At 41.2% G+C, this 24088-nt stretch overlaps 1 protein-coding gene across 6 annotated transcripts in view; it reads right to left on the reverse strand.

The window, feature by feature from the left end:
- The window catches only part of LOC121292823 (centrosomal protein of 128 kDa-like), a 327101-nt gene that overhangs the window by 294730 nt on the left and 8283 nt on the right, over positions 1–24088 (reverse strand). For all 6 annotated transcript variants that reach the window (XR_005946333.1, XR_005946334.1, XM_041215267.1 and 3 more), the window contains exons 2-8: positions 21933–22096; positions 20962–21048; positions 14608–14725; positions 12106–12227; positions 9120–9211; positions 8055–8127; positions 2394–2510 (exon numbers count right to left, since the gene is read on the reverse strand). Coding sequence is in view for 4 of the 6 variants with exons in the window: in XM_041215267.1 (XP_041071201.1) it covers positions 2394–2510; positions 8055–8127; positions 9120–9211; positions 12106–12227; positions 14608–14725; positions 20962–21048; positions 21933–22082 (759 nt within the window). In the remaining 2 variants the exon portion in view is untranslated. The remainder of the gene's footprint in view (positions 1–2393; positions 2511–8054; positions 8128–9119; positions 9212–12105; positions 12228–14607; positions 14726–20961; positions 21049–21932; positions 22097–24088) is intronic.

Raw genomic sequence — 24088 nt, forward strand, 5'->3', positions numbered from 1 at the left:
TAGGCCAAATTTCTGATGCAGTGTCTACTAAAGGTGCATTTTTCTTTTCAATTAACCTTAATGGGTACAGTATGGTGCCTGACAAACAGTCTGAGCTCAAATCCCACGATAAAGTGAAATTCATTAATCTGATCATTTGCGATCGAGCACCAGAGGAAAAGGACGATTGAAACTGTCAGATTAAAATAAAAACCAAACCGGTTCAACGCACATCGTTCAGGGAACAATTTCACTGCTTGAGGAATTAATTTCAGCGCACCAGTTCAGTAGAGGCGATAATGTGCCATATCTTCCAAAGACCAGTAATCACCGTCGGGTTGCTACTCCACACTTCTTTTAGACTGTGTCGCTTCAAAAACGTAGAGCATATCTGCCCTTGGGGTCCATCTTCACAGGGCAAGATTGTCGAAAGGAGCCAAGCCACGCCCCCTTTGCGTAGCACTAGCCGTCGTATGTTGGTAAGTCTTCACTCACCAACATAGTGAAAAGCTTTGGGGCGTTTAAATAGCTTTTCAGTATGTTAGTGAATGAGTGCAAGTAGTTTGGCAGGGTAGGGAGGGTTGGGGGGACGAGTTGGAGGGTCAGGGGGAGGAGGGCGGCTAGAGCGAGTCAGAGGATCCAGGGTGTGGGGAGACACGAAAAGGGGACAGGGGAAGAGTGGAAAAGTCGGAGGGGAGGAAGGGGGTCAGAGGGTCGAAGGGCTCAGCTGTAGAGCTACCCAAGTGTTAGACATGATTTTTTTTCTCTGTCTAACATATCCTGGGTAACTATCCAGGTCATTGAGTTGGAACCCTCCAAAGTCTCCAACTCTGACTTAGAGTTGGAGACCTTTTCAGAAGGTTCCAGGTGCAGAGGAATTGCCCATTGGAAGTTGAAACTTCCCGGGCAATTCCCTTGGAGTCCTTGCACTGGGATTTCTGAGGGGTCTGCCAGCGTATCTTCTGGGATATCTCTGGGTTACAACCATCCGGAGACCAGAAGATCTATGCCAATGCATCTGTACAGATTCTGATTTCCATTTTAAAATTTAATATGAGAAGTTAATTGTTCTTTTCCAAGCTTGCACTTTAGGTCTTATCACTGCTTAAAAAGTTAGTTCTCAATATCGGGAAGAGACGTGCCACCCCTAACCATTCAGGCCTACTCGTGACACCAGTACCATATTACATACTTCAACCTTACTGTCACCTAGGCAATTGGGGCATTAGCTACATCCCAAGAACAATTATATCAATTAGAAATATCCCTGTTTTTCACCTGCATTTGAACAGCAGCCTTAGGTTTTAACTAAAGTTGCTTAAATGGATGCCTAACATTCAAATGGGATAAATATTGCAGTATTGTCCTAGAAAACAAAAGCACATAATCAAATTCAGAATTTATGCAGATGCCCAAGGCATCTACGATCTGCTCTGCTCAAGTCTTGACCATGAGGTTATCAGAGACAATGTTACCTCGGTCAGGCAGATGCGATACATTCTATGACACTTCCCTAAAGAGGAAGGAGGAGTTTTTGTGAACGTGTTCATCCCTCAACTTAGATTAACAGTTCATTCATCACAATGTTGTCTGTGGTACCGCAATGTGCAAAAACCGACAGCTGCTTCTGTCTGCCTAACAGTCACTGCACCTTAGAAGTAATTTAATGGCTTTGGGGCATCCCGAAGCCAAGGCAGGTGCTATGTAAAATACTTAGGTTTCTTTACTAGAAATTGAGATTTTTAATATTTATTACAATCAAGGCTTCATCACCACAAACAATTCGATCTTAATTTTCAATATTCAGCAGGGTGCAATGGCAGCATTGTGCAGGGCAAAAGAGAAAAGATATAATGGAGAAGTAAAAAGCAATCCTTTAAACAAGACAAAATAACCTCAGTTACCAAGAAAGTAGCAGTGGGTTGGAACCTTCCACTACATCTGACAATGTGTCTCAATCCCTCGTCTTTGGAGAAATTCATCTAATGCCTCTGGAACCCAGTTATATGACAGAATGTTCAACATGTCAAGGACAGCAGGCTGGCTGTCCAATTTACACATCACTAAACCTTCCTGTCCATGAAGGCAATAGAAAGGGAAGTCAGGTGTGTGACAGGCAGCCCATCAGTTGCCACCAGTTTTTACAGCCCAGAAGTCAAAATATCCTCCCCCTCTGTCTCCTTTAATAACATTTCTTAGTAACTTATTCCACTTCTCCTTGCGAGAAGGTTAGACTTTATTTCCTGGTTTTCACACACCTCTGGTCCTTGGCATTTGAACCCTTTCCCAATGTTGCCTGGAGATTCTCAAGTTTACTTGAAACTAAAATAACTGGAACTTACTGCTACTTTCATGGCAGACCCAGCGACAATTTTTTTCAAGTCTCCAATAACATGTTGGAGAAGATGTCTCACCTCCTTCAGCTGTACAGCCATGTGTCCTAGCTGGTCCTGCCGACGTTCTGCTAATTCTCGTTCAGTTCTCATTTCTTTTTCAATTTCTTGCAGGCGTCTTTCAACCCTTTGCGAAACCTTTGCACAGAGAGGGCAAAGTGTGTTAAGTAAGGCGCCTGGAAAATTTAAGTTGGCATTCAATGATGGCAAAAGGCCAGTTGTTACAGTGCCGAAAAGCTAAATTCAACAGAAGTGACTCTCATTTGGTACCAATGCTTATAGAACACAATGCCTGCTCCCTCAGTTTACATCTAGTCTACAGACTGATAGAATGGAGATCTTTGCAGTCTGTAACCTGACTGCAAGTGCAGGACAGGCAGGAGACTGGACTAAAATACAAGATGCTTTCGGGTGGTTGAAATGGAGTAGGAGGAGGGTCTTCATTTAGTCGGGGGCAAGACATCAGCTGCAGAAGAGGTCAGTTATCGCAATGGTAAGGGAAATAGCAAGAGCAATGTGGGTAAAAATTAGTAGCAACGCAAGGACATAAACACAGCCGCTTCTGGCTGCCATCTCAAGGTGGTTCAGAGGGGGAGCCATTTCAGCAAGAAAGGCGGTGGGCAACCACAATATTACCAGAAAGGTTTCAACATCCAAGAAGTGAAATAGACAGTACAAGGACAAAAAGGGAAGAGTGAACATGCAGTTCCATAAAGGTCAAATTCAAATTGATTTACTAACAGCGTTTGGAGTAAAATGTTAGATTACATATTGTATCAGACTTAACAATTAGCAATCAACCACAACACCTTAATAACTTGGAAAGGAGAGACTGCTTGGACTCTGCTCACTGGTGTATAGTTTGATTTGGTATCATGGCACAAAGAGTGCTGTCAATCTTAATACAGGTACAAGATTCAGAAGTGTAAACTTAGGAAGATGGAAAGTAGAACAGAAAATAAAATGACTAAAACAGATTATTAGCATATACCTGCAGAGATATAAAAGGGGAATGGATTCAAATCAGCAAATTCTAGTTCCCTAGAAAACCTCATTGTCATCTACTTCTATCAGACAATAAACGGAAGGCAGTCAGTCTTATACATCCCCTCATTCGTTGATACATTACCTGATGCAGCTCTGATGATGATAGATATATATATATATATATATATATATATAAATAAATATATATATGTAGTTTTTAATCTCCCACATGATCAACTACATAAACTATATCATCAAGCTGCTAAATATTGACCCAGGATCAAACAGCATAAAATCCTGAAGTGTGCAGTAATGTAACTCCGCAGTACTTTGTTTCTCTCACTGGATGGCGGCAGAGAGCTATACAAATCACAGAATGGTTACAGTACAGAGGCGATTTGCTCCATCGTGTCCATGCCGGCTCTCTGCAAGGGCAACTCAGCTGGTCCACTCCATTGCCCTTCCCCCATGGTACTGCACATCTTTTCTCTTCAGATAATTGCCCATATATCTTTTGAAAGCCATGATTAAATTTGTCTTCACCGCAGCCTCAGGCAGTGCAGTCCGGATCCTAACCATTTGCTGCATGAAATAATTTTTCCTCATGTCACCTTTGGTTCATTTGCCATTCCCCTTAAGTCAGTGTCCTCTGGTTCTCAATTCTTCCACAAATGGGAACAGTTTCTCCCTATCGACTCTGTCCAGATCCCTCATGGTTTTGAACACCTCAAATAAATCACCTCTCAACCCTCTCCTCTCTAAGGAGAGTAGCTCCAGCTTCTCCAACCTATCTAATAACTAAAGTCCCTCACCCTCTGAAACATTCTCATGAACCTTCTCTGCACCCTCTCTAATGCTTTCGCATCCTCCCAGTAGTAGGGCAAGGTAATGAGTCATAGCTCACAAAGGACCATAGGCATTTCGCTCCATTACAGAGAGAGAATTAGTTATATAGCTTGAGGAGCACCACGCCACATGCATGGGGCAAGGCAAGGCGGCACACCTCCATGAACTACCACAGCCTGTAGAGAGACTGAACCCGCGCTGATGTTATTCTGCATCACATTCTAGCCAACTGAGCTAATCAATCCCCACTCCCTCACGTGTGGTGCCCAGAATTGGACACAATACACCAATTGAGATTGAACCAGTGCTTTGTAAAGGTTCACCACAACTTCTTTGCTTTCGCACACTACACAACTATGGATAAAACCCAGGGTGCTAACCACTTTCTCAACCTGCCCTGCCACCTTCAAAAATTTGTACAATTTTACCCCCAGGTCCCTCTATTCCTGCATCCCCCTTTAGAAGTGCATCCTTTATTTTATATTGCCTCTCCTAGTTCTTCCTATCAAAATGTATCACTTCATACTCCTCTGCATTGAATTTCATCTGTCACGTGTCTGCCCATTCTGCCAGCCTGTCTATCTCCTCTCAGAGTCGATCAGTCTCCTCTTCATGGTTCAATATGCTTCCAAGTGTTGTGTCATCAGCAAATTTTGAAATAGTGCCCTGCATGCCCAAGTTACTCACCACTATTCTGTTACCTGTAACTCAGCCAACTATGCTGCCACTGTCCTTTTTATTCCATGGACTTTAACTTTGCTGGCAAGCCTATTGTGTGGCACTTTGTGTCAAACACTTTTTGGAAGTCCATCAGCCGCGTCAGCCTCTTCAAACCCCCTCTGTTAGCTCATCAAAAAAAAAACTCAATCAAGTTCGTTAAACCCGATTTGTCTTTGATAAACCCGCACTGGATTTCTTAATTAATCCACGTTTAGCCAGATGACTGCTAACTTTGTCCCAAATTATCGTTTCAAAAAACTTTCTCAGCACCAAGATTAAACCGGCTGCCCTGCAGTTGAACACGGGTGTGTGATCACTGAAATTCTCCAGTCCTCCGGTACGGCCTCCACCTAAGGAGCACTGAAAGATTAGGGCCAGTGCTTCAGCAGTTTCAATCCTTACTTTACTCAGGATCCTTGGATGCATCTGATCAGGTCCTAATGACTTATCGTAAGTGCAGCCAACCGAATACTTCCTCTTCAACGGTTTTTATACCATCCAGTGTCTCAGCTAACTCTCCTTTCAGCATGACCTGGACTGCATTTTCTTCCTTGGTAAAGACAGATGCAAAGTGCTCATTTAGTACCACACGCCCTGCCTTCATACGTGAATCCCCTTTTAGGACCCTAATAAGCCCCAATTCTCCACTCACCACCCTTTTACTATTTACAGGCCTACATAAGACTTTTGGAGCCAAATTCCCACAGTGTCAGGCAGATTCCGGAGGCCTTTTTAAAAAAAAAGGTGGGCGGGACCCAGATGTGACCTTCCATCCCCATTTTGAGCAGATGCCATTTTTGCCAACAGAGGGAAGGCAGTGACGCATGGGTCATACAGGCGGGAAGCCCAAAAAATCAGCAGGACCATTTGAATTTAGTGATGAGTTCAAAAAGACCCCATTTTCACTGAAGCAAGGGCCTTAACCCACAGTGGGAGCCATGAATTTACAGAATAAGACGTAAACACTCTTAAAGGGCGGGTAAGGCCTGTTTAAGTGTCATGGTGTGATGTTATTTAGTATCCCAGTCTGCCAAATATGAAAATAAAACGGCTGCAGCTGTCAGGATATAATAAAAATACTGGCTTTTGGACAGTTTTGGTTGACAGGCTATCTGGTGTAGCTTAGAAAAACACATTACCATCTGTTCCTGCAGTTTCAATAATTCATTGTTGCCATTTTCCAAGGGCTGTTAATATACCTGAGCCCATTATGAATGGCTGGCGGAGTTTCAAAAGCACTTATCACAACAGGGAGGACTGAGTTCACACTTTGATTTCCAGTTTTAAGAGGCTATTAAAGGATTATCTGCCTTTGATGTGGTTAATGAATACAAATTTGTTTGTCTTTAAAACAGATTGACCACTGGCAGGGATTTAAGATTCTTGAATAGGCTTCATGAGTAAGTTTTTTTTCTGTATCATGTGTTTGAGTGACAATTCTACATGGTTCCTTAGGTTGCTTATAACGGATACTGGGTGAGTGACTATAGAGGTGACATGGGGGGCATGAAAGGTAATGAAGGCCATGAAGGGGACATGAGGTATGAGTGGGGGTGAGAGTTAGAGGGCCTAAAAACTAAAACAACTGGGACAAAGTCTCAGAGTACCACCTCAGGAGGAGAGTCTCAGGGGGCCTTCTAGCCAACCCACCTTAGCACGCACCTGCCCCCGTGGCCAACACCGATCTGATTCCGGGGTCAGTGGATCTAACTCAATCTCAACCCACCTCCCTGGAGTGAAGGTTGTGTGTGATGGGGCCTTTATATCAAGACAGGTCTGCCTGATCATAAAATGCCCCAACTCAAGCTAACCGCCTCAAAAATCCAGCCCTAGGATTCGCTTTTATGTTAGCTGCCAATCTCTTCTCATGCTCTCTCTTTACTTCTCATTTATTTTTCCACTTCTCCTCTGAAGTTTCTATATTCAGCCTGGTTCTCAACTGCATCATCAATCTTACATTAGTCACATTCACCATTTTTCTACTTCAACTTACTCTTAATTTCTTTCATCATCCAGGGAGCTCTAGATTTGTTTTATCCTACCTTTCCCCCTCATGGGAATGTACCTCAACTGTACCCAAACTATCGCCTTCTTTAAAGATAGCCCACTGTTCAATTACAGCTTTACCTGGCAATCTTTGATTTCAATATTTCTGTGCAGATCTATTCTCACCTTATTATAATTGGCCCTGCCCCAATTAATTATTTTTAATTTCTGCCAGCAACACCAGCAGACTGAGAACGATGACAAAAAAAAAGTTGAACTGCCCTCATAACTGCACATTAAACCCTCAAGTTCATATCTACATCATACATTGCAGATTCTCACTGTTTACTATTAAGAGAGTAATTGTATTTTTATATTGTGTAATTGAATAAATGACAGTTGACGATTCTCTAGGCTGATGTTTTCTGCCAATTTTGGCAAGTGGTTAAGGCATTTTATCAACAGCTTATATCGGGGACCGGTGGTGGATACAATAATATAATTTAGAATGGCTCAAGCAAACCAAATTCAGGCATCTAATCATTTCCTCAGGTAAGGAGGTGAAGAATTTCCAACTAGAGGAATCAAAGTTAATTAGAATTAAAGATTTATCTGGTATCCTTTGACTCACATTCCTTGAGGTTTATTGGAGTACCAATCCAATTAATCCTACAAAAGCAACTACTAAAAATAGCATGAAGATGGAGAGGCAATAGCTAATACACTATACAAAAGGGATTAATGTAGTTCTTGAAGGATCTATTCATATGGCAAACAAGGGAGGGGGCTTCGTTTAGGGTCTATCATTCTCTCTAACATGTGATTAAAGGCAGAAATAGTTCTGTTATTCTGCCAAGGTACTTTTCTCCTATGCAGCCTGTTGGAATTCCAGCTTCAAGCTCTCTTCCACCTGTAATCAATCGCCATCCTTGAGGATTTATATTGTGAAATCTGTCTGTCACTCTACCCAACAGCTAGCTGGCTTATATTCAATTTCAAAATATTAAAACAGTAATAATATTGGGATGAATGAGAGGACAATTACTTACTTTTGTTAAATAAATACATGAAAATCACTTGCACTTACATAACACAGTACAATTGCTTGCTTTGCTACTGCCAAACATACTTCTAGAAACTCACCGTTTCTGTTCTGGACATGTCTCGGAGTTTCTCTGATAAAGAGTCCACAGTTTTTCGAGTCACTACGTCTGTCCTGTTGTTGAAAACAGATTTACATTTCATCTATGATGAAGGGCCAGAATTTTACAGCCCCTCCCGTTGGCGGGATTTTCTGGTCCCGCCGAAGTCAATGGGCATCTGAACGGCTCGCCACAGTTTCCAGCTCTGCTCCTGCCACAACGGGACCAGTGAATTCTGCCTAAGAGACCCGAAATCCAAATCCACCCCTCTTTCACCCCAACCGCCCACCCTAAAATTTGAAGCTCAGCTGTGCAAAACTAATGAACATTTCCTGCCTCAGGCCTAGCAGAGTAGACTGACTCTGTTGAGACACCCACCAAGGCTGAACCAACAGGGAGAAACAGAAAGGCTGATCATCAAAAAAAATATCAGATTTACTCAGTGCATTCAACATGTCCTGCTGAGCGCAGCTGGTAAAGCCGGGCTGAATTTTCTCAGCCTTACAAAGACGCCTTAAGAGGCCGGGAAATTCAGACTGTTGCACGTCGTATTGGCTCCCCAATGTTGTCCTGCCTCCCGGCGACTTTCCCAGGGGCAAGCTGACACAGGAATCGGCAACCCAGCAGTTGCAGGAAGCCAATTTGACCAATTAAGGCCCCACTCCAGGAATTAAAGATTAAGCTCCAGGACAATGTTGTGAGCAACCAGAGGTAAAATTTATAGCGTGTACTATAAAATCTGTGTGTTTTAATATTCTTTGAACACTTTTGTTTATTAATTATGAAAATATTGAAGATGGGATAAAAGGTTTAGACTGACAGTCAAGAATCATCCAGTCGGCTTTCCAACAGGTGTGGGGAGGTGGTGTACTGTAAGGATGGACATATTGGATAGACAATGGTGGAAGGAGGCCATGAGATGAAATACATGCACCCAAAGTTGCAACTCTAACACACAATTGTTTGGATGAGTCAATCATTGCATCGAGACTAGCAGCTCTAGCTCCTCAAGTATGCATGATGCTAAAGGGTACCCAAGGGAACAAAACCCCGAAGCAATCCATACCTATTCCGCTTTGCTATTTCGTCATCAAACTCTTCTCCAAGGCGCAACTGGTCACTCCTTAGATCTCTTAGTGACTGATGCAATGTATGTACCTGCAGGGAAAGACAGAAGTCTTCACTGGATCGTAGTTTATACACTGCCAAATACTGCATTATTTCTACACTTAAAATTTTCATCACTGCCATTAAAAAACAAAATCAGGAACACTAAAGAGGTGCCAGTTTTTTTCTGGTGCTGCACAGAAGCCGGAAGTAAATGGGAGGTCTTCATTGAATTGAGAGCTACAATACATTGATTCCACAATACAAGCAAAAGTAAACTTACTTTTGTTTTGAATAACTTCGTGTGTGACAAATGTAAAAACTCATTGCCATGTTTTGACCAGCATGTTTAAATCAAGCTACTGAAAAATTCATCGGTGTGTGGAGAGCGCTAAGTCTGCATTTGCCAAAATCTGTAAGCAGATAAGCACTGCACACTCTCCCCATTTAGACACAACCCAATAACTAAAGTCTAGAAAGCTCTGGCAGGAGCTGCTACGATTTAAGAGATTCCATTCTGCACATGCCCTTACTGCACATAGGGGTAAAAGCTGGAACTAAAACAGCCGTTCTTACCCTGCAGCTACCAAAATGACAGTCACAAGTTAGTCATTAAAAAAACTGACAAGAAGTGGCCTGAGCCCTTCGGAGGCAAAGAGCAGGAACCAGGAGCCCTGGATATATCACACCTGGGCAGGTAGACAGATGCTCAGTTTAACATCTCATCTGAAAGAAGCACTTACAGTACAGAGGGAATGCTGAATTAAAATGTCTGCTGAGATATCTGCAGCGACACAAAACCTTTTGACTCAAGTGCGAGTACTACTAAAAGCCAAGCAGTCAAAAGACGCGAGTACAAAAGCAAAATACTGTGGATACTGTAAATCTGAACTAAAAACAGAAAATGCTGGAAATGCTCAGCAGTTAAGGCAGCATCTGTAGAAAGAGAAACAGGGTCAATGTTTCACAACGATGATCCAAGTTCTGATGGATGGTCACTGACCTGAAGCGTTAACTCTTTTTCTCTCTCTCCCTCTCCCCACAGATGCTGCCTCACCTGCTGAGATTTCCACTATTTCCAACTCTCATCACAAAAAAAAACACAAATGTTGTTTCTTCACTGTTTCACCTTTCCATAACTTGCATTTCTATATTGCCTTTCAAAACCTCAGGATGTTTCAAACTGCTTTGTGGCCAATTAAGTAGTTTTGAAGTGTAGACAATGTTGTAATGTTGGAAACACAGCAACCAATTTGTACACAGCAAGGGAGGACAGTACTGAGATAACGATCAGATAATCTGCTTCTACGGTGTTGGTTGAACAATAAAAATTGGCCAGAACCCCACTGCTCATCTTCGAAATAAGGGGTATACAGCACCTAGGCTTAACACCTCATTCCACAGGGCTGCACCAGCAGGCAGCATAGATTTTTTCTGCTCAATTGTCTAGAGTGGGTCTTGAATCCACAATCTTCAGGCTGAAAGGTGAGAATACTACCACCGAACCACAGCTGACATCCAGGTATGAGGAGAGGTTGTTTTAAGATACTGCAGATAGCCCAAATATTGGGTACGGGATCCATACAATCATAGAAAAACTCACAATATAAATATCACCTTGAAGACGGAGACTTCACAGTGACATTATTTACCCTCAAATGTAACTAGCTGATGGCCTGGCAGTACAAAGTGGTTGAAGACCCAACAATCATTCATTACACAAAAGCAAAACAGTGCAAACACTGGAAATCTGAAATAAAAACAGAAAACGTTGGAGTAAATACTCAGCAGGTCTGACAGCATCTATGGAGAGACAAACAGAGTTAATGGGCAGGAGTTCATAAATACAGAGGAACGAAAGGAGGTGGAGGGGGTGTAAAAAAGGGAAGGTTCCTTCATGGTGCAATGCAGCAGAGACTAAATAACAAAAGACATGACAGTGCAAGGTAAAAGGATAAGTAAAGAAACAAAAAGATGGGGCTAGAGGAGGTGCAAATAGGAAAAGCAGAGCTTTCCACAGCTGCCATCCTAAAAAATGGGGACAGAGGTAATGATCTGAAATTGTTGAAGTCGATGTTGAGTCCAGAAGGCTGCAAGTGCCTAACTGAAAGATGAGGAGGTGTTCCTTAAGCATATGTTGAGCTCATCAGAACACTGTGCAGACGGAGGACAGAGAGGTCAGCATGAGAGCAAGGTGGAGAATTAAAATGGCACAAGACTGGAAGCTCATTGTTCTAATTACAGACTGAATGAGTGTTGTCCACAAAGCTGTTTACTCAATCTGCATTCTGTCTTCCCAAAGTAGAGCAGGCCACATTGTGAGCAGTGAACACAGTATACTAAACTGAAAGAAGTGCACACAAATCACTGTTTAACTTGGACGAAATGTTTGGGGCCTTGGACACTGAGGGAAGAGGAAGTAAAAGGGCAGGTGTTGCATCTCCTGCACTTGCATGGAAAGATGCCATGGGAAGGTGAGGGTGCTGCGAGGGGGTGTTCAGGGTGCTGCAGAGGGAACAGTCCCTCCAAAATGCTGAACCCTATTGTCGTTCTGGAAGGGAAAGCGAGAGCAGAAGTATTGGAAATGGAATGCACACAGTTGAGGACCCTGTCAACCACATTGGAAAAATCCTCAGGTAGGGAAAAAGAACGAACTATCAGAAGCATTAATATGGAAGATGACTTCATCTGTAGCCAAGCTTTAATAAAATATTAGACAGACAGATTAATCGCTGTGAGAACAGAGAGGCATAAGAAAAATTAACAAGTAAAGGACTTTGAAGTTAGATAATTAGACAAGTACCAAGATGAAGAAAATTTAAAACATTGAAATCAAAAGAAAAGAGAGGCAAATAGCTGTTGAGGGAGCTGAACCTCTAGATTTCTACAGAAAGATGATATAGATAAGCCAAATGACATTATCACTATTCTACATTTTAACATACATGATTTAATGATTCCAGGTCATCTACAAATCTCACAGTTGCAGATCTAGACCTTCTACGCTCTGCTCCTAGGTACCCTCCAGGGTCTCTGAGGGGTGAGGTAGGACGATATCGACGACTTTCTGAAAACATAAAATCAGGCTAAATTAACTTCACCACACACATTCAACTAGCAGTCAGTAGTAAAAATAGTTGTAAATCATTCAAGGATAAATAGGACTGCAAAAAAAGGGACTTTAAATTAGTAAAAGGGGAAAGAGGGTTCAGTGGAAATTGTATTAATCTCAAGACAAGAAAAAGAGGAGAACAAGGTACAAAAAGATCAAAATAAATACTCAGGAAATGCAATGGTTATAGGAAGTAGCATTAAAATGCATGCCACATTAAACAATAAGAGCCTATTAAGCCTGTAAAGCAATGCACAAACTACCAGGAACAAAATTTGAGAATTGATCATCATAATTAGAAGTGGGGAAATAGAGAGAATAGAACAATGGCTACAAGCGGGGTGAAACTGTCAGCTAAATAATGAAGGTTATAATATATATAACAATACTAAGGAAGGAAGAAGTGGTGGAGTAGCTGGGTTAATGAAAGTAACTTGGCGATAGTAGCCAGAAAGCACATAACAGAGAATCAAAGAGCTTATATGCATTGGGATAAAAGATCAGAAAGGAACTGGTCACATTATTTGGAATAAACTACAGACCGACAAACAGTGGAAAAGAAGTTGAGGGAGAAATACAAACAAATCTGTGAAAGAATAAAACAAAAAGACAGAATCTTAACGATGAGGGATTCCAACTATCCCCAACTAAATTGACAGGAATTGAAGTGAAAGAAAGGAGGTAAGTGGAATTTTTTAACAGCACATACAAAAGCAATATTCAAGAAGCCCAACAAGGGAGGAAACACTAAGCCCAGAAATGGGAAGTGAACCGGAGCAGATAAGAGAATTAAGCATGGGAAACGATCTAAGGAATAGTAATGATCACAATATTTAACAGGTAGCATTACACACAAATGAAGACCCATGTAATAGATTATAAAATAGCCAACTAAGAGGAAATGATGATGAGCTAAGGAAGATAAACTGCAGCAAAATATTGACAAAAGAATACAACAGAAAAGACCAACATAGTTCAAGAGAAATATATTTCACTAAAAGATATAAACTGTTCAAGATTTAGGTGTCATGGGTGAAATAAAGGAGAAAGGATAGAACTGAATCTAAAGGAAAATACTTATGCAAAATATATAAATAGGCAAAAGGATGACATCTAAAGACAATTAGGATGCCAAAGTGGAAGTAAAAAAAAATCAAAGAATGTAAAAAGAAATAGAAGTGGTAGTAGAAAACATAGACAAAGGCAATGCAGTAAATGTGGTATGCAGAGGCTTTCAATAAGATGCTTAGACTTAGATATTTAGTCAAAAACTCTGGTGGTGATGAGTTAGCCCTTATGGAATCCATCAAATTGCAAAGAGCTACACTGCAGTTGGACAGACAGCCCTTTACAAAATTAGAACTGGGCATTGGTCTGATAGGAAAAAAACAGCCAGAGTTCCGAATCCCAATAGCTAGACAGTGAATAGTGCGTATGGATGAAGGCAATGACATTATTAGATTTAGCTTTGCCGACTCAAATAATCCACTGACCCAACAACACATGCTGTCTCGAATCATCGCTAAAATTAATAACTTAGTCCAAGTACATGCAAGCGACCAGCATCACCAAACTATATCCCAGTAAGGCTAACAGCTTTTTTAAATTTATTCGTGGAACATGAGTGTCACTAGCAAGACCAGCATTTATTGCCCATCCCTAATTGTCTGAGAAGTTGGTAGGTGAGCCGCCTTCTTGAATCACTGCAGTCCATGTGGTGTAGGTATAGCCACAGTACTGTTACAAAGGGAGTTCCGTGATTTTGGTCCAACGGCAGTGAAGAAAAAGTGATATAGTTCCAAGTCAGGATGAAGTGCGGCATGACGGGAAACTTGGAGGTGGTGGTGTTCCCATGTATCTACTGCCCTTGCCCTTCTAGGTGGTAGAGGTTGTGGGTTTGGGTCATGGGTCAAATGATCCTAGGTGAGTTGCTGCACTGCATCTTATAGATGGATGGTACAGACTGCTGCCACTGTGCATCAATGGTGGAGGGAATGAATATTTAAGATGGTGGATAGGGTGCCAATCAAGCAGGCTGCTTTGTCCTGGATGGTGTCAAGCTTCTTGAGTGTTGTTGGAGCTGCACTCATCCAGGCCTCAGGAGAATATTAATAAAGGGGAAATAAAATTATAATTGGAGCAACTTCACCAGATTTTCTAGCATTTATTCTAGAATCATCCCCCCTTTGCAAGATTAAGCAAGGAAAACCAGAGAAGCAACAGCTGCACTACGATATTTTGCATCCATTGTGTGTGGAAATGAAATCTAGAGCACAGCTCCACTTCCCCCAAACATAGCATCTCACAGCGTGACCCTTAAGAAGACGTTTCTTACCTGTTGCTGAGTTACCTTGAAGGTCACTGGTATGAAGAGAAGGAATGGAACGTCCAGAGTGTCTGCTCAATCGCTGACTTCGCAACTCATCAATGGACTGTTCCAAATCATCTCGCAGCTTCACATTTCCAAAAATCAAAACAAAAAATTTAGGTAGAATGTCATGTGTTGCTTTATTCAAAATACAATTTTCCCAGTTATGACATTTTTAATGGCACTTTGGGACCAATTAATTTACTTCATACCTTAAGAATTTCTCGCAATTCATCTATGCTGTGTGATGGCATAACAGAGACAATGTCATTAAGGAATAAAGTTACCAGAATATCTATCAAAACAGGATATAATAGATTTAGAAGACATTTAATTCTGCAAAAAGAAGGGATTGATGGATGTGCTATATAAAAAGCAAGGAGTCCTCCATCAAAAAATGCCTTGATCTTTGAGACTAAGTGGGCTTTGCCAGTTCCCAGAAATATTTTCTTCATATGTCGGGTGGTGCGATGCAGGTTGGCTCTTCACACCGAGGTATGACCTCACCCACACTGCTGTGGGCAAATGCCAAGCAAAAGCACTCCCACAAAATGTTCAACTCAGCTACAAAATATGTTGAGAACCACTACACAATAGAATCTTTCATAATTTGAGTGGTCTTCCAGCACACAAAGTTAGAAAGCTTTTTGCACATTTTATTTTTTACTTATTAAATACTGGTGCAAAACCAAAACAGAAAAACAAAACAAAGCATGAGAGGAGAGGACAACAAAAGATTGCAATTCAAATGTGTTTACTGGTACCCTACAGCAGCAAATGGATTTAACGGGTTATTTTTTAACCTGGGGGTAGATGGAAAGTGTTGTCATGGAATCATAAAAATCATACAGCACAGGAGGCCATTCGCTCCATCTAGTCTATGCTAGTTCTTTGAAAGAGCAATCTAACTTGCTCAAATATCTCAGTCCAGCTTTAAAGAGGCAGTTGAGAGACAAAAAAGGGAAATAAGCATCAATAACAATTGGACGCAATGTGGAATCTGAATGGAAGACACTAGCAAGAAATACAAAAAACTGCATACAGGAAAATCAAGAGAACGGGAGGGAAAGAAGGGTTATAAAGGCAAAGAGCATGAAAGCTATTGTTGAATTTCAATAGTGAACAAACAATAGTGAAAGGCAAGCAAAGAGCCTGACCCAATCTCCACGGGTAGCTTGGTGGATGAGATGCAGCATGTGACTAATGCACAGTTTCAATACCTAAGTTAGTCTTAAAATAGCCAAACTCAGTAGTAGGATAGCTACAGACGGTGCCAGGTTTTCCACTCCAAGTTACTGTCCTGGGGACCCCAGCTAGGTGTCAGGTGAGGTATTTGCTGGAGAAATGCAAAACCTATCACCCCCGCCCTGTTTTCTCCCCCATAGACCTGTTTCTTCCTCCGGTTCAAATACTGATCCACTTTCCCTCAAAAGGTGTCAGGATCTCTGCTTCAATTACCACTTACCAAAGCATGCTATGTTTCAATAACATACCTTGCTGGATGTGTGGCCATTCTTTGGCACTACGACGGGAATTTTCCAGCCCTCCCACAGTGTGTTTCCCCGCAGCAGGGCCAGTGAACCATTGAAATCTCCATTCACATCGGCGGGACCAGAAGATCCCGCCGGTGTGAGGAGCTAGAAAATTCCAGCCTATGCTTCTAACTGGGATCAACTTTTGTGATGAAGAATCAGACACCCACAGCAGGTTTCACGAGTCTCAGCTTTTTTGATGCCTACTGATGCAAAAATTAACTGAACAGGCTCCAGTGATATCACTGAATTTTAACAGCGCAGAAGGTCATCATTCAGCCCATCATGTCTACACAGACTCTCCGAATGAGCAATCTACTTAGTGTCATTCTCCCCACAATCCTGCACATCTATCCTTTTTAAATAACAGTCTAATTCTCTCTTGAATGCCCCAACTGAACCTGCCTCCACCACACTCTCAGGCAATGCATTCTAGATCTTAACCACTCGCTGCATGAAAAGATGTTTATCATATCATTTTTGCCTCTTCACAAAATACCTTAAATCTGGGCCCTATTGTTCTCAATCCTTACATGGGCGAGAACAGTTTCTGTGTCCAGACCACTCATCATTTTACATGTCTCTATCAAATCCCCTCTCAGTCTTCTTTTCTCCAAAGAAAATTGTTCCAACTTTTCCAACCTATCTTCAAAGCTGAAGTTCTTTGACCCTGGAACCATTCTTGTGAATCTTTTCTGTACTCTCGATAATGTCACTATATTGAAGACCATAAGACATAGGAGCAGTAGGCCATTCAGCCCATCGAGTCTGCTCCACCATTCAATGAGATCATGGCTGATCTGATAATCCTCAGCTCCACTTTCCTGCCTTTCCCCTATAACCTTTGATTCTCTTACTGATTAAAAATCTGTCTATCTCAGCCTTGAATATACTTAACAATCTAGCCTCTAAAGCCCTCCACGGTAAAGAATTTCACAGATTTCTTCTCTGAGCGAAGAAATTCCTCCTCGTCTGTCTTAAACAGGTGATCCCTTACTCTGAGATTATGCCCTCTGGTCCTAGAATCTGTCACAAGGGGAAACAATCTCTCAGCATCTACCCTGTCAAACCCCCTAAGAATCTTATATGTTTCAATAAGGTCGCCCCTCATTCTTCTAAACTCCAATGAGTACAGGCCCAACCTACTCAACCTCTCCTCATAAGAAAATCCCTCCATACCCAGGATCAACCCAGTGAACTGCCTCCAATGCCAGTATATCTTTCCCGAGATAAGGGGGCCAAACTGTTCACAGTATTCTAAGTGTGGTCTAACTAATGCCTTGTATAGTTTTAGCAAAATTCATCTATTTTTATACTAGATTCCCTTTGAAATAAAGGCCAACATTCCATTTGCCCGCTCTATTACCTGCTGAACTTATATGCTAGCTTTTTGTGATTCATGCATGAGGACCCCCAAATCCTTCTGTACTGCAGCATTCTGCAGTCTTTCTCCAGTTAAGTAATGTTCAGCCCCTCTATTCTTCCTGCCAAAGTGCATAACCTCACATTTTCCTACATTATATTCCAACTGCCAAGTTTTTGCCCACTCATTTAACCTGTCTATATCCCTCTGTAGACTTTATGTGTCATCCTCAACATTTGCCTTCCCACCTATTTTTGTGTCATCTGCAAACTTGACAATAATACATTCACTTCCCTCATCCAATTCATTAATATATATTGTAAATAACTGAGGCCCCAGCACTGATCCCTGTGGCACTCCACTAGTTACAGGTTGCCATACTGAAAACGCCCCCCTTATCCAAACTCGTGGTCTTCTATTAATTAGCCAATCCTCTATCCATGCTAATATACTACCTCTAACATCTTGGGTTCTTATCTTATTAAGTAGCCTTATGTGCGGTACCTTATCAAATACCTTTCAGACATCCAAATATATTACATCTACTGGTTCCCCTTTATCTATCCTGCTCGTTGCCTCCTCAAAGAATTCTAATAATTCTGTCAGACATGATTTCTCCTTCATGTTGACTCTGCTTGATTATATTATGCATTTCTAAATGCTCTGCTATTATATCCTTTGTAATAGACTAACAATTTCCCAATGACAGATGTTAAGCTAACTGGTCTATAGTTACTTGTTTCTTGTCTCCCTCCCTTTTTGAATAAGGGTGTTAAATTGGCAGTTTTCCAATCCCCTGGGACTTTTCTAGAATCTAAGGATTCTTCAAAGATTACTACCAGTGCATCCACTATCTCTGTAGCTACTTCCTTTAACATTCTAGGATGCAAGCCATCAGGTACAGGGGAATTATAGGCCTTCAGCCTAGTTTCCCTAGTACTTTTTCCTCTAGTGATAGTTACAGTATTTATTTCCTCCCCCTCCCAACTTTGTCCCTTGATTATTTTGTATTTTTGGAATGCTGTTAGTGTCTTCTACTATGACAACTGATGCCAAGTATCTATTCAACTCCTCTGCCATTTTCTGGTTCCCCATTATTATTTCCCCAGCCTGATTCTCTAAGCGGCCTATGTTCACTTTGGCCTCTCTCTTCCTTTTTATATATTTAAAGAAACTCTTTCCTAAAGTGCGGCACCCAGAACTAGAAGCTGAGGCTGAACTAGTGTCTTATACAAGTTCAACATAACTTCCTTGCTCTTGTACTCTGTACCTTTAATAATACAGCCTAGGGATATGTATTTTTTTTTAAAACCACGCTTTCAACCTGTCCTGACACCTTCTATGACTTATGCACATCTACACCCAGGTAGCTCTGCTCCTGTACCCCCTTTAGAATTGGACCCTTTATTTTATAGTCTCTTCATGTTCTTCCTAGCAAAATGAATCATTTCACATTTTCCTCATTGAACTTCATCTACCACCTGTCCACCAATTTCACCAATGTCCATGTCCTTTTGAAGTTCTAAACTATTTTCCTCACAGTTTACAATGTTTCTAAGCTTCATATCATCCACAAACTTTGAAACTGTGCCTTTTACACCAAGTAATATATAGCAGGAAAAGCAAGGGTCCTAACTCTAAACCCTGGGCAACTGCACTACAAACGTTCCTTCAATCCAAAAAACATCCATTAACCACTGCTTTCTTTACTGTGGCTCAGCCAATTTCGCATCCATGATGCTACTTTCCCTTTTATTCCATGAACTATAACTTTGTTCACAAGTCTGTCATGCAGTGCTGTATCAAATGCCTTTTGGAAATCCATGTACCATCAGCAGCATCGCTCTCATCAACCTTAACAGTCACCTCTTCAAAAAACTCCAGCAAGTTAGTTAAATACAATTTTCCCTTGAGAAATCCATGCTGACTTCCCTTAACCTGCATTTGTCCATGTAACTATTAATTTTGTCCTGAATTATTATTTCTAGAAATTTCCCCATCACCTTATTTGAACTAATTGGGCTTATCTTTACACCCTTTTTGGAACAAGGGTGACATGTTTGCAATTCTGGCACCACCCTGAGTCTAAGAAAGACTGAAAAATTATGGCCAGTGCCTCTGCAATTCCCACTCTCACTTCCCTCAGTATCTTTGGATGCATCTCATCGGGTCCTAGGGCCTCATCAACTTTAAGTTCAGACAGCCTATCCAAAACTTCCTTAAAGCCTTCTAGTGTCTGAATTACCTCCTCTTTCACCATGGCCTGGATAACATCTTTCCTCCTTGGTAAAGACAGAAGCTAAGTATTAATTTAATATCACAACTATGCCCTCTGCCTCCATGCGTAAATCCCTTTTTTGGTGACTAACCGCCCCAACTCCTACTTTTACCACCCCATATCGCCATTGAACACTTGTCTGATCCTAAGTGGAAAAGTTAACTTCCTTGTCCACTACTCAGACTTCCAACACAAAGAACTATGCCCATCTATTGTATTTGTTAATCAATCAACCTTGTCAAGATCAGACAACCCTCCTTTAAGGTATACTTCCACTAATTGGAAGATAATTTAAATTTTTCATAATGCTATCAAACTACAAATTCCCATAAATATTAAACAAGAATCTTTTGCAATTCAAATGACAGATCTCCCAAATCATTGGGATGAATTTGCTTCCAAAATTCCTCACAATGCTCTCAATCCAAATTGGACTATCCCAGAAGCATTTTTACTTTGTTTAAAAAAGCTCTGGGAGAATGGTAATCTACCAGCCACTACTCTCTACTGGTTATTATTTGTTAACTGACCATACGTCACCCCTCCGTTGGCCAACAAGACATCAATCACAATCCAGATTCCAGCTTTCTCCACAAACATGCAACATTTGGTCATTATAGATCAGTCTCAACCTGGGAATTTTTAATTGGATAGCCTTTGATACTATTGGTTATCAGAACAGTCAGATCCTTGCCTGGAGTAGACCCAAACTGAAGCCAGTACATCAGGCAGCAGCTAACATGATCCACAATAAAAAAGACACACCATCCTCCACCAGCTCCCTCCCTCCCTCTCTGCCTTCCCACCCTGGCCCTGCTAGAACAATGAAGATCAGATTTTTTTGCTATAAGCATGTATTGGCCTTCAGCTCCATCATGCTAATGTAAAAGCACTTGACAACATGTAGCAAATAAGGGGGTAATAACTGAGGGGGTGGGGTAGCTAGAGATAATTAAAGAGCAAATTACATGATTTTTCTCAAGCTACAGTGATCTTCTCACTACCAGAACAGCAGAACCTTCAGCCCAGATTGTTCACCAATTCGCACTGTTGGTGAGTGTTTGACACTGACTTACAAAGGGGAACGGGGTTGGGGGAAGCAAGAGTTACCAATCTTATGAAATTATTTATCTTTTGCAAGTACACACCTGTGCCACTGTCTCCATTTGTTCATTGGTATAGCCTCTATAGCGCCCCAGCATCCGATCAACGCTCGATAGGTCTCGACTGGTATCCTGAAATGCATTCAACTTCAAACATCAAAAAGTCCTGAACTCTTCAAACAGAAATGGAGTCACTGCTAAGGCTGGTTTCAATCGTTTAGAAGTGGACAAAAAATCCACTTAAAAATCACAATCTCTTTATCAGTATCATGGGAGAATACTGCCTGTGCTAGACATAACTCTAAATCTGTCATAGTGAATTCCTCACAATCCCAGTTGGGCTGTCTCAGAGGCATTGAAATTAGTTAGCTGAAATTCTTCACAAGATTTTGAACAGGATAATCATGTAATAGTTGCTTATTAGAGTAACATTAGTTGTGTGCAGAGATATTAAAAAGGTAATTATAATTAAGTATTGACATAAATTAGGAATTAGATTCCTAACAACATCTCAAGCTCTCAATAATGCCCTCAAAGCCTCTTAACATAAATTTCACTACTCTCACCTAGCATTCAATTTCTCCAGAACATTGATCATTCAAAGGGAATAGCTTCTCTCTCAGACCTATTGGGAGCGTGCTGAATTACCTTTGGACATCCCTAACTCAATTTCTGAAAAAGTCATCCTAATCCACTTCTTTTTTTAAATTTCTATTAACTACAAATGCTCCTGTATTTAAATTAATATACATTTGATTTACATTTTTCACAATTTTTGGGGTCTCTGGCACGTCACTGAAAGGTCTTGCTGTCATCACATTCGCCCATCCAGTACACTGGGTTGCAAAAGCCGACAACACAGAACAGAAATTTACATAACCATTTTCCCACTTAATTTTATATAACTAGCTTCCTCTTTGCATTTTTAATTTTCAGGCAAACACTGCAGAAAATGCAGCACCAAGTGCCAAGTATAATGAGTCAAGATAAATAAGTTTTTAAATCCAACACAATACCTGCAAAGTGCTTGTTAATGTGTCTATTTTTTCAGACACATCGACAGCATTGTGCATTCTGCTCCTTCGCTTAGCCTTTGCCTTCAGTGGTCCTCGCCGCCTGGAAAAATTGTGAAGGCATGTGTCTGAGTCACTCGATGAGTCCGCCATAAGTACCCTGCAGCCTGCAAAAAAAAATCTCAACTTAGAAAATGGGTAAAGCAAGATGTGAACTTTCTGATGCCATTGAATAAGATGCAAGGCAAGTCGTCATGCCCAGGGGAGAAAACACCAGGGAGAGAACAGGGTGGGGAACAGAAAGGAAAATTGAAAATCTGCTATTAGAATGCAGTAAGATGGTGTAAGGCTATGTGCATCCTTTGGGTGAGGAGGGGCCACAGTCCAGGGGAAGATTGGACTGGGGCATTTGGACATAAGTCAGCCCTAGTTTGAAGTCAGACTCTCTCTCCTTGATTTTGTATTTCTATTATAAATCCCCATGTCCACATTTATAATGGAAAATGACAATCTTAACAATCTGTGATTACAGCCTCCCATCATTGATGGCACTGCAGCATCTCCATTGGTGAAATAATGTAATTACAACGTAGCAGGTTTACATAGACAAGTTCCCGTTATAAATGTGGACATAGTTACTTATAATGAGGTAAGTAGGCAGTTAAGCACAGGGAGAAGCAAGGCTTTTCTATACTATAGATACAAGGCACATCAACAACTTCTCAAGGGCAATTAGGAATGGCCAAAAATTACTGACCTTTCCAGCAATACTCACATCCCAAGAAAGAATAAAAGAAAGAGCTTTCCAGTTTACCTCCTGTGTCAGTTCTCATCACTAATCCAAGTTGTTAATGTTGCAAAACAAAAACAAAAATACCTGGAAAAACTCAGCAGGTCTGGCAGCATATGCGAAGAGGGACACAGTTAACGTTTCGAGTCCGAATGACCCTTCAGCAGAACTAAGTAAAAATAGAAGAGAGGTGAAATATAAGCTGGTTTAAGGGGAGGGTGGGACAAGTAGAGCTGGATAGAGGGCCAGTGCTTTTATCTTAGTTGTTAATGTTGCAATCCTGTCACAATGAACTGCATGCTCTAGTTATAACTGAGACAAGCCATTACTAATTGGGGAAAGGTCAGGGCATTATTCTTATGTACATATAAGGATCGATCTCCTCCTGTGTCAGGGGGAAAGAAAAGGGGGCCTGCGCCTGTGCTCTCTGGGTTTTGTGAATAAACCCATGTTAAGGAAAGACTATCTCCAGGTTCCTCCTTTCTTCACTCCAGGTTCCTCCTTTCTTCAGTGAATGAGCAGTGAGTTTTAACACAAGTCACAGTTGTAAAGTGTAACTATTTGCACCACGCAGTGAGCAGGCAAAGCCGTCATTGGTTACCACCTGATAAAAAGGACCAGAACTTTCAGGAAGAGTTTTTAAAGAAGCAGGAGATGCAAGAGCGCTCCTAACTCCACAAAAATTCTAGGGTCCACATTTGAAGCCTCCACATTCCCCCATACCATAACTAGTTCAGCACTGGAGTATTTCTCAACCTCCCACCAATGAGTAGTGGCCCAACTCTACTATTCTAAACCAAACTTCAAGGCATAGATTATGCAGATATGGGAGTCAACCTAATCATTGCAATATATTTTAGGGCATGTACAAGGTGGCATTTTTTTGTCTCATCTGTGCAAAAACTGAACTAATTACAGTCAGTGAGCTTGGGTTGTTACCAAGAGTCAGACTGGCAATTTGTTTCAATTTGTGCTGATCTAATCACCTCTGTTTTCAAAATAAGTGTGCTAAATTCATCTCCCAGATTAAGTGCATTGGAAGCTGAAATAGATGCACAGACACACACACACACGCACACATGTCAAATGATATGCAGTAGTGACAAAGTCCATGAACACCCCTCTGACTACTCAAAACATACAAGAAACGTCTTCTGTAATTTCCCTACTTTGTTCACCGTTGTACAAAATTGTCTCAATTAAAACATAACTATGGGGCATTTTCTCATTCACAGTGATACAAAATAGGAGAGGGCTCAGTTTTAAGGTTCAATGAAAAAAATCATCTTTAATAAATAATCCATCAGAAGATAAACACCAATTTATCATTGTTTTCCGTTACTGTCTTAAGGTCTGAGCAAGCTAGAAC

This window comes from Carcharodon carcharias, chromosome 20, assembly GCF_017639515.1.
Source record: "Carcharodon carcharias isolate sCarCar2 chromosome 20, sCarCar2.pri, whole genome shotgun sequence".
Classification (NCBI taxonomy): Eukaryota; Metazoa; Chordata; class Chondrichthyes; order Lamniformes; family Lamnidae; genus Carcharodon; species Carcharodon carcharias.